This window comes from Microtus ochrogaster, chromosome 6 (assembly GCF_000317375.1).
Source record: "Microtus ochrogaster isolate Prairie Vole_2 chromosome 6, MicOch1.0, whole genome shotgun sequence".
Lineage (NCBI taxonomy): Eukaryota > Metazoa > Chordata > Mammalia > Rodentia > Cricetidae > Microtus > Microtus ochrogaster.
The window spans coordinates 23573750-23584792 of NC_022013.1; the positions used below are offsets into that span (position 1 = coordinate 23573750).

Consider the following 11043-nt stretch of genomic DNA (forward strand, 5'->3'; position numbering starts at 1 on the left):
TTCCAGGGTACCCTCAACGGTGTAAGAAGCAGGCCCATCTTGATATAGTTCCAGGGTACCCTCAACGGTGTAAGAAGCAGGCCCATCCTGATATAATTCCAAGGAACCCTCAGCCGTGTTCCACGTTGTGTTCATTGTGTCTTTGCCTTCCTACACAGGCAGGGAGGGGTCCTAGATACAGGGTATCCTGGAAACTCTAGCCATGAGCACCTTTTCATTGTTCAGAGGGAACAGGGCTATAGTGTGGGTAAATCAGACCCCAGGGAACACTGTTTATACTAAATTCTGGTTTTCCACTGACCAGTTGTGAAGCCTGCTTCTCAGTGTCTTCTGTAAAGACTGGCCAAGTTTTAGGTTGGGGGTGTAGTTCACTGGTAGTAGAGGTGAAGCCCTGGGTTCCATCTGTGCAGCATACACGCACACCTGCCCCCCCCAAACACAGATCTACACACACACACACCTGGGTTCCATCTGTGCAGCACACACACACACCTGCCCCCCACAAACACAGACCTACACACACACACACACCTGGGTTCCATCTGTGCAGCATACACACACACCTGCACACACATACACACACACACACACACACACACACACACACACACACACACACACACACAGGATGAGGGTTAGTGTGAGGACCTGATGAACAGTCAGTGGATACCAGCGGCCAGGGACCAGCCCCAGAAGAGGATCCCTGGGGCTCTGAAAACACAGACTTTTAATACTGGAGCCCCAAGCGCAGCGGTACTGGGAGATGTCAAGTGAAATGTTCCTAGTGAGCTGAGACCAGGTCATGGTCATGTCCTCTACCCCTCCCCCAACGTGTGTGCACAGCTGAAGCCCTTTCACCGACAAGTTGAAGGAAGTCACTGGGGACATGACACCTTGGTTCTACCCATCCACCCTGCATAAAAGCCTAGTGCTGGTTCCTGGGTGGAAAGGACCAGAAAATCGCTAGTTCCCAAGGAAGCCCTGAGGATTGTTTCCCTCGCCTCCCTGGAAGGGCCTATACGAGGGGAGTGTTGCTCCAGGATGCAGGCAGCTCTGTGATAAGAACCTTGAGACAGTCCTAGGGGAGGTTCGGTTTCCTGCGGCGGCCCTCCCCCTCTCTCCACCACTGCACTCAGTCTTCCTTCCTCACAGACCCTCCTGCGGGCTGCCTGCCTGGCGGTCCAGCCTCCCCATGGCTACCCCATGACTACGGATAAGTTTTACTTTAATCTTGCCAATCAGAACACATTTTGCAGGTCTGGTCCCCCCAGGATGTGGAAAACCTCAAAGTCTAGGCTGGTTTTGTTTGGCCTGTGGCCCTGTACTTCCAGAGGTTTCTGCACCCCTCTTCCCTTTTGCTCCCCTCCGTTCCTCTCCATTCTAGCCTAGATTCCCATCTCTGCGGAGGAAGGAAGGCCGCTTCCGCCTTCTGTTCCCCAGATGCTGTTGCTTGGCCCAGCCTGCAGCAGTGGCCTCGAGTGGGGCTTGTTCAGCCCTTTCTTGTGGGTTTCCTTTCTGATTAAGGTGTGATTTCGGGGAGAGGAAGAGGTTGGGTGGCAGAGGAACTCGGCAAGCTGCCTCTTCTGAACCACGGCTCTACTGTGTGGGTGCTGAGCAGCTAGAACTGCACGTATCTTTTAGAAACTGCGAAGACTTACGGGGACTCATAATCTGGCAGGGCGTGGAGGGAGGGGAGAAGTGGAACCCTCTTCAGGATAACCGTTCTAGCATTCTGGTGGGATTGCCTCATTTGTCCTCAGCACCTTGGTAGGTAACACACAAAGGAGACTGGACGCCAGAGTCTGTGTCCCAGCCCATTTCCCCTCGGTTGTCAAAGTCAAGAAAATAGGGTTTAAAGAGCTGCCCCCTAACAAGCCCCCTCTATAACCCAACTCTGTAGTGGTTCCCGTCCTGAGAATGAACCGTGAGTCATTATTTGTGTAGCTCACGGTTAAGTGTGATGGGCGGTTTTATTCAGATAAGCCCCATGCCTTTCCTCTGCTTTGCCATGGCATTTGCAGGAGTAAAGGAGAAGCCCTACAACATAGCCCCTTTCCCCTTCCTTTCTCTCTTTCATTCTCCCGCCCTTCCTTCCTAGTTGTCTCTCCCCAGGCTAAAGTATGTGTCTCTCCTCCCACTGAGTCCCCCAGGCACTAATCATCTTGTCTCCCTACTCCACCAGTAAGCATGCCTTGGGCAGCCATGAATATATCCAATATTGCCGCAAGTTTGACATCAACATCCGACTGCAGCTGATGGAGCAGAAGGCCATGAGGAGTGACCTGGCCCGGACGGTATGTGCTTACTGGGAATGGCCGATGACTGTGCATACCTGGGGAGGTAGAGTGGACACAGGATATAGGACATCAGGTAGGAGCGGGGCAGGTAGGCCAGGTTGGGGAAAGGGCCTTACTCCTGCCTGATGAGGACAGTGCTCGCTCCTCAGGTGAACGACGATCAGAGCCCTTCCACCTTGAACTACCTCATCCATCTCCAAGAGAGGCCAGTCAAGCAGACCATCAGCAGGTGAGCGTGGGGACCACCGGGTATAGTTTCAGCAGGAACCGCGAGGGAATGGTGCAGACGTGCTTGCCTGGCTTCCTGCTGGCATCATAGGTTCCTGTAAATATCGGGGACGTTGGCCCAAGAAACTTGTTAGGAATGTCCTTAGCCCACTCTTCCTCTCCTCTCTCCGAGCGGTGATTCTCGGCCCTCCTGATGCTGCGGCCCTTTAATACAGTTCCTCATGGTGTGCTGACCCCAGCACATTGTGAATACATTACACTCCTGCCATTTCATAACTGTACTTTTGCTGCTGTTAGGAATTGTCATGTAAATTTCTGATATGTGACCCCGCAGGTTGGGAACCACCATGCTAACGCTTTTCATGTCCCTCTCTAGGTGAGAGGTAGCAAAGTGGAAAAAGACCCCTTTTCCGTCCTCTTGGGACACAGGAAGAGTGGGAACTCCTTCATCACATCAGAGTCAGGAGATGGGAGGGAAAGTGTGGGCCTCCAGGGGCAGCCACTCTTTTGTGATCTCGCCTGTGATTTTCTCCCCCCACTCCCCCAGGCAGGCCTTGAGTCTTCTGTTTGACACGTACCACAACGAGGTGGACGCCTTCCTGCTGGCTGATGTGAGTCCACACCCTGGGGCTGGAGAGAGGAGCTACTGGAAGTTCCCTTCTTCCCTAGTTTCCTGCAACCCAATGACAGTCTGTCAGTGATGCCTTCTTTCACCCCTTAGTTCTGGGCAAGTGAAACACCTCCTGGCTGAGGGGCAGCTGGCAAGTGTGTCAAAAGTGTTCTGCCCCTCTGTGAAAGTCAAGAGGTGGATTCTGATGGCTGTCTCTGGAGTAGAGCACCCCTGAACTAAGGGTGTGGTCCCAGGCTTTTTGTTGTTTTTCTGTGAAGAATGTCCAGGGATACCGTCTGAAGAGGCTCTGTTGAGCCTGCAGCCCAGACTTCACACCCTCAGGGAAGCAGCAAGTCCCAAGGCTTGATCCTTTCCCTCCTGGACCTGCACAGACTGCAGGCCTTGGAGCCACTTACACAAATATCATGAAGCTAAAGCAAAGTTTTGGAAGTCGTCTTCAAAAATCAAATCCCCTACTAGGCATGGCGGCATAGGGCTTTAATCCCAGCACTTGGCAGGCAGAAGCAAGCAGATCTCTCTGAGTTCCAGGCCAGCCAGAGCTATATAGCGAGACCCGGTCTCAAAAAACAAAGCAAAATAACAACCCCACCTCCTCAGTTCGGTTTTGTCTTGGATTCTTCTCTCTAGGGCAGTATGTCTAGTTCACCCTCCACCCACTGTTATGATCCACTTTGTAGCAGCCTCTACAATAACACAGGCATTGAGATCCTAGACCACTTTGCAGTGTTCTGTGTTAGTTTAGGGGTGGGTAGAGCCACTGTGCAGAGTGTAAGACTTGTTTTGGCCTCAGGGAGCTGGTGTGGTTAGGGAAATGGAAGGAAGGTTCATCCAGCACGCTTCGATAGAGGATGACTGTGGATGTTGGGAGCGGAAAGCTTTGCGAAGGAATTGGTGTCCTGGTCCCTAATTTGAGTTGACATAAGCAGTCAAAGCCAGACAGAGGCAGAGATTTCAGCTGAGAAAATACCCAGTGTGGAGGGGAGGGAAGAGTGTGGTGTGTCTATGGTGTGTCTATGATATCAGCCATCCTGTGGCGAGTTAAGAAGTCTGAGAGAGTAAGTGGGGCCTCAGAATGTTTCGCCCACCTCCTTGCTATTCCCTGCCAATTGATTTAACCCTGTAGGCCTCTGGTGGAGACCTGTGTGTGTTTGTATAGCAGAAATAGACCGTCACTGCAGACTGGAAATAAAAGTTTTAGTGGCGTGGCTGACAGGCTAGGGAGTGTGGATGTGGCCCACTTAAAGCAAGAGACTGAATACCTGAAAATAAGTATGGTTCATGGAATTCCTCCTTGGGAGTCATTAGCCCCTGCACACCCTTTAAGACTGGGTTGTGGGGAGGCATAGAACTGAATCATGTGTCTTACTGTTCGGCCTCCCGCAGGGGGATTTCCCACTGAAGGCGGACAGGGTAGTCCAGTCTGTCAAGGCCATCTGCAATGCCCTGGCCGCCGTGGAGACTCCTGAGATCACCAGCGCTCTCAACCAGCTGCCTCCCTGCCCCTCACGCATGCAGCCAAAGATCCAGAAGGTAAAGGGACCCAGCGTTAGCGTGAGCCAGGGACGGGGATGTCCACAGGTAACTGAGTTTCTGATTACCACGTTGGGCGCCATTCTGTAGAAGGAGCTGTGGGCAGCATTCCTGCCACCAGCTCCCGGCTGCCTGGCTAGCTTATGCCCCAAAATAACAATACACAAACTGTATTCATATAAACACTGCTTGGCCCATTAGCTCTAGCCTCCTACTGGCCAACTCTCACATCCTTATCAACCCACCTCCATTAATGTGTGTAGCACCACGAGGTGGTGACCCTCCAGGAAGATTCTAGCATACATCCATCTTGGGCTAGAGCTTCATCGTGTCTGCCCTGGAGAGGAGAGGCATGGTGTCTGCCTAACTTCCTTTCTTCCCAGCATTCTGTTCTGTTTACTTCACCCACCTATGTTCTAACCTATCAGGCCAAGCAGTTTCTTTATTAATTAACCAATGAAAGCAACAGATTAATATATGACACTCCCACATTGTTTCCCCTTTTTCTGTTTAAACAAAAAAAAAACTTGGTATTCATTTACTAAAATGCTCTTCTAGCAGGGTGTGGTGGCCTCCGCCTTTGATCTTAGCATTTGAGAAGTAGAGACAGGTGGAGCTCTGTGAGTTTGAGGCCAGTCTGGTCTACACAGTGAGTTCCAGGACAGTTTGGGTTACATAGTGAGGCCCTGTCTCAAAACAAACAAACAAATGAGGTTCTTCACTACCATTTATGTGTTAGCAGTTCAGACACAAGAGCCCCTTGGGAAATGGATGTGATGCACGTCCCCCCTCCTTAAGCATAGGGGGTGGTCTAACTTCAGTCTCATGGGAATAACCACATGAGCCAAGAAAGGCTTTATTTAGTCACCAAGGATTTGCCTGACAGTTTGCTTATCCATGAGGGTGCAAAACCAAGTCAGGGGGCAGAAATCCCAAGAGTCAGGAGTTCAGTGGTTCCATAGGGGGCTTCTGTGCTGTAAAGGCTTGCTAGAACTACAGACTCTGTATCCCAGCCTTGGGGCTCTTTCCTTGAGGTGAGCATGATTATTATTATTTTTTATCTGCTCCCTCTGTCCACCCTGTGGACTGTCCCTCCCTCCCGCTCCCCGGGGACTCTCTGCTTCTCACATTTCAACCCTGCCTGGCCCAGATGAGCACAGCTGTGAAAAGCCCTTCCAACTGCGATAAAAATGGGTGGGCGTGGGTTCTGCCTGACTCTCCCCCTCTCCCTTTCCCCAACAGGATCCCAGCGTGCTGGCTGTGAGGGAAAACCGAGGTAAGGGCAGTGCTCTTCCTCTTTGTCCCACAGAGGCTGGAACTGCCAGCTAGTGGTTCAGCTCACATTCTTCTTCCTGCTTGGCCCCTTGGTGTGTGTGTGTGTGTGTGTGTGTGTGTGTTTCCCTGTGAGGTGTGGACACAGCTGGAGCCCATATTTCTTTCCACAGATTTTTTTTTCCCATTATTTTTGCTAATCAGTCCTTATGGTGTTACTGGGAGAGGGTGATGAGGTGGGTAGGGGCATCAGCAAGGATGAATTTATCCTTCCATCCAGATGGAAACGGATGGAAAAGCTCGCCTTGCTGGGTTGTGATTCTTCTCCTGGCAGCCATAACCCTTTACACTTCCAATTTAGAATGGGACTTGGGAGGAAGGGTTTTTCTGCAGGATTCTTTCCTTGCTACACTCTTTAAGCAGATCCTCGTCCTGAAAACCAGTGTCGCTGGCTTTCTCTCATTCTTTCTTCCTTCCTTGCTTTTTTCTTCCTTACTTTTTTGCAAATCTTACTTTATTTTTCCTTTTAATTTTTCATTTTATATTTAATGTACATTGGTGTTTTGCTTGCATGTATGCCTGTGTGAGGATGTCTGGTCCTGGAATTGGAGTTACCAATAGTTGTGAGCTGTCATGTGGTTGCTGGGAATTGAACCTGAGTCCTTTGTCTTATTAGTGCTCTTACCACTGAGCCATCTCTCAAGCCCCATCACTGGCTTTCTTAAAAGTGAATCCATCTTTGGTATTCACAGATGAATAAATTGTCCCCTAAAGTCTTCTAGGAGCTAACATAGCATTTCCAGCTTTGTGTGTGTGTGTGTCTGTGTGCCTGTGTGCCTGTGTGTGCATATGTGTGTGTTTGTGTGTGTGCGTGTGTGTCTGTGTGTGCCTATGTGTGTGTGTGCCTGTGTGTGCGTATGTGTGTGTTTCTATGTGTGTGTCTGTGTGTGCGTGTGTGTCTGTGTGTGCCTATGTGTGTGTGTGCCTGTGTGCGTATGTGTGTGTTTCTATGTGTGTGTCTGTGTGTGCGTGTTTGTCTGTGTATGTGTCTATGTCTGTGTGTCTCTGTGTGTCTGTGTGTGTATCTGTGTGTGTGTCTGTGTGTGTATATCTCTGTGTGTGTACATCTGCACATACATGGTACTAAGTAGGGGTTAAACATTTGTTAAACATTGTTTTTTTTTGTTTTTTTCAAGAAAAGACTTTTTAAAAAAGGATGTATTTTTATTTTACATATACGGGTATTTTGCCTGCGTATGCCTAATACTCACAGAAGACAGAAGAGGGTGTTGGACCCCCTGGAACTGGAGTGGTGCCAGTGTGGGTGCTGGGAATCAAACCCAAGTCCTCTAGAAAGACAGTCAGTTCTCTTAACCATTGCGCCATCTCTCTAGTGCCAGAAAGCTGCTTTTTAAAAATAACATTTTAGCACCACATTAAGTATCTATCTAAGATAGGACCACATTTAAAGCTGGGAATCTCTTGATGAAGTATGTGCTCAGGCATGCTCCTGCATCTTTCCTTTTTCTCCGCAGATGGGTAAGCTTTGTCACAGCTATTAGAAATTGGCTGGCATTTGGGGATCACTGTCCCAAGCTGTCCTATACTCCTGGTGTCATGGCAACAAAATGGCCCTTGGCGAGTCCTAATTGAGTTTCCTCTCTGGCCCCTCCCCTTCACAGAGAAGGTGGTAGAAGCCTTGACAGCAGCCATCTTGGACTTGGTGGAGCTGTACTGCAATACATTCAATGCAGACTTCCAGACCGCCGTGCCCGGGAGTCGGAAGCATGATTTGGTTCAAGAGGCCTGTCATTTCCCTGGGGCCCTGGCCTTCACTGTCTATGCTACTCATCGCATTCCCATCATCTGGGCCACCAGGTGAGTCAGAGCTCCAGGGAGACAGATGAGCGTCTCCCCTTCTGCCCATGACCTTACTGTCCTCCATCCTAGGAGGTGTGGCATTCTGGTGCAACAGGGCTAAGAGGGTGAGCCTAGGGCCTGAGAGGAGCCCAGCCTGTATCCATCCCAGAGAGAGAAAGTTCCCTAGGAGATAGATAAGCACCTGCCAGTCCCCCAGTGCTGGCCGCCTCAACATCTCTTCCCTCTTCAGATCCCAAGCCAGCTGAGGGAGACAGGCGACAGATGGCCGGTTCCCAGATAGAGTGTGGCCCAAGCCAATGGCTGCACTCGCCTGCAGATGCACAATGAGGGTGGTAGGGAGGGGGTGACCCTTTGTCTGGGGTTCCCTTGCAGGGGTGGGTGGAGGAGGACGTTCTTTTGGTAGTCCTCAGCTCTACTGCTGGATCCCCAGAGTCCCAAGGCCTGGGGGAATAGGCATTTGGCCCCAACCCACCCTTACCAACCCCACCCCCTCCCCTCCCTTCCCCTTCTTTCTTTGTTTCTCACTTAATGTATTCCTCTGGGCGATTGGCATAGAACAAAGGAAGCAGCCTGGGAAACAGGGGCCTTCTCTGACCTCTTCTGTCAGGCACCTGTCATGAGCCACAGGGACCCCCATGTGTTGGCATTCATGGTAGCATATGCCGTTTTTTCCTCCCCCACCCCTTGCCTGCATGTATGTATGTATATATGTATACATATGTGTGTATATATGTGTATATATATGTGTGTGTATATAAATATATATACATATATATGTACACACCCACACACACCCACATATACCCATGTGTGCCCGTGTGTTTCCCGTGATGGACTGGAACTGACTAAGGAGGCGGCTAGATGGCCGGTCCCATGAAATGAAGAAAAACTCCTGTGCTCAGCATGGGTCTAAGACTCTGGGGGGTCTAGGGATCCAGATAAAGTTGCTGCTCCTAAGCACACTTCCTTAACCCCAGTTTGGTTGTCCTGACCCTGACCCCGTGTTGCAGTCTCCAGAGACCAATAGAAATCTACCAGAGGAAACGGAGCTTGGCTAATATTAGGGTTCATGAGATTGGTTTTAAGGGCAAGGTGTACCGACCTGCTCCTGTTCTTTTGTAGCTATGAAGAGTTCTACCTCTCCTGTTCCCTCAGCCATGGAGGCAAGGAACTGTGCAGCCCCCTGCAGACCCGACGGGCTCACTTCTCCAAGTACCTGTTCCATCTCATCATCTGGGACCAGCAGTAAGCTCTCCCTAAGCTCCAGACCAACCTGCTCACTTCAGGAAGATTCTGGGGCAGGAGTCAGACCTAGAACAGAGCACAGCCTGGGTTAAATATGGTTCCATAACTGCCCTTATCCAGACAGGTCATGATGTTTCTTGAGTCTCCAGTTCCCTGACTCTTAAATGGGACAAGCATGTAATTTCTACCTCTCAAGTTGTTAGGAACATCCAATGGGAAGCACCCATAAAGGCTCTTAAAGACTCCTTATAATCTGCAAAGGATCATATAAATATTGCTGCTGATTTTAAAAACACCATTGTTTTGCTCTTGCCTCTCTTAAAAAATTTAACTGGTCTGTAGGATTTCTATTCTCTCCCTTCCTCCAATATTCTCTGGAATAGGCAGAAAGGCTAAGGTATAGCTCAAACTAGAGTGTTTGACTAGCATAAGCCAGGCCCTGGGTTTTGGCCCTAGATAGCATAACACTGACAAACAAAACCACACCCAGAATCTTAGCACTTGGCAAGAGGCAAGAGCATTGCCGTAACCTTGAGGCCAACCTGGGCCACATAGCTAAGTTCTAGGCCAACCAGGAGATCCCATCTCTATCCATACTCAAAAAGAATTGGGCAGAACAGGGCAATTGCCTAGAGGGAGGAAGAATGGGTATAGAACCGAGGAGTAAGGCTCTGTTTCCAACTCTCTCTAATCCTGGGTTCTTTCTAGCCTGTCTGCCTCAGCTTCTCAAATTGAGAAATGAGAACACCTTTCTAACCTGGAGGCAGGTGCGGCACTGAAGGGAGATAGGCAGGTTATAAGTATGATAACCACTGATATAAGATGGTATCAATTACCATTTATTAACAATGATTTGATTTCATGAAAGAAAGCTTTAGTTGTACAAAATAGGAAAGAAATAAGGGGTGAGGGGACCTTGAAGGTGGCATCACAGGTATTTGTCTCCCAGTATCTTGCCTGTGATGTTTGCTGCTCCCCCAACCACCACCCCAGCTTCACTTCCCCAGGCCCACCGTATCTGTGTCCCCATTTGCAAAGCAGCAAATGCAACTTAAAAGTGTTGCAGATTACAGAGACAGAAGAGTGTCCCTGGGGAGGTCAAGGATGTTTAAATAGGTAGATGAAGGGTCTGGATATTTAAGAGATGGACTAGAGGGTAGGCAGACCTGTTCATCACACTTAGGTCATTTTTAGATCAGTAACCACTGACAGACAGGGTAGGAGAAACTCCCCGGAGACTAGGTAGCTGCATTAAGTAGTCCCTGAGAAGCAGAGCATGGTGCTCAGATCTGTAAGATGAGCATTCAGGAAGCTGAGGCCAAGCTGCTGTGAATTTGAGGCCAGCCTATGTATAGTGAGATCTGTCTCAGTGGGACCCTGGCTTCAGTGCAACACTGCCAAAGTAAAGAGCCTTTGAGTTTCAATATCCCACTGAGATTCTCCACCTCACTAACTACCGCTGTCTACCAGTCCCTGATGGAGTCAGAGGTACGGATGTGACCCAGTTTTCCACACTGGTCATCTTCCATGCTAAGTGTGAGATCTCTATCTTGATCCACGTGGCCAGGTCCTTAAGGCCTAGAGCCAGTGTAGGGCATTGGCCTCAACCCTACCCTCCCTAATGTCTGAAATGAGACAGACCTCTTAGCCCTTCTTAATGAAGGCCAAGGCATGTGGGAGAAGGCACCATACTGTGGTCAGGGCCTAGCTTTGGGCCAGCCATCTTCATTCAGCAGATGACACTGTAGATAGCCTAGAATGGCGAATGGTGGTGAACAGAGGACTCTTGACAAGTTGTTAGGACACGAAGAAGACAACTTGGTCGGTGGTAGAGTGTTTACCTAGATTCATCAGTACCACAAAAGTGAAACAAACAAATAGGAAAACACCTGGACAGCTGAGCATGGTGGTTGTGTACCTGCAGCAGGAGGATTGCTGTGAGTTCATGACCATCCTAAG

General features: G+C 49.7%; 1 protein-coding gene across 2 annotated transcripts in view; it reads left to right on the forward strand.

Annotated features, from left to right (window-relative positions):
* Positions 1-11043, forward strand: part of Pik3c2b (phosphatidylinositol-4-phosphate 3-kinase catalytic subunit type 2 beta) — a 63914-nt gene that overhangs the window by 26417 nt on the left and 26454 nt on the right. For both annotated transcript variants that reach the window (XM_026779699.1, XM_005348354.3), the window contains exons 6-12: positions 2183-2294; positions 2447-2526; positions 3073-3136; positions 4540-4686; positions 5929-5962; positions 7641-7836; positions 8962-9084. In XM_026779699.1, the coding sequence (XP_026635500.1) occupies positions 2183-2294; positions 2447-2526; positions 3073-3136; positions 4540-4686; positions 5929-5962; positions 7641-7836; positions 8962-9084 (756 nt within the window). The remainder of the gene's footprint in view (positions 1-2182; positions 2295-2446; positions 2527-3072; positions 3137-4539; positions 4687-5928; positions 5963-7640; positions 7837-8961; positions 9085-11043) is intronic.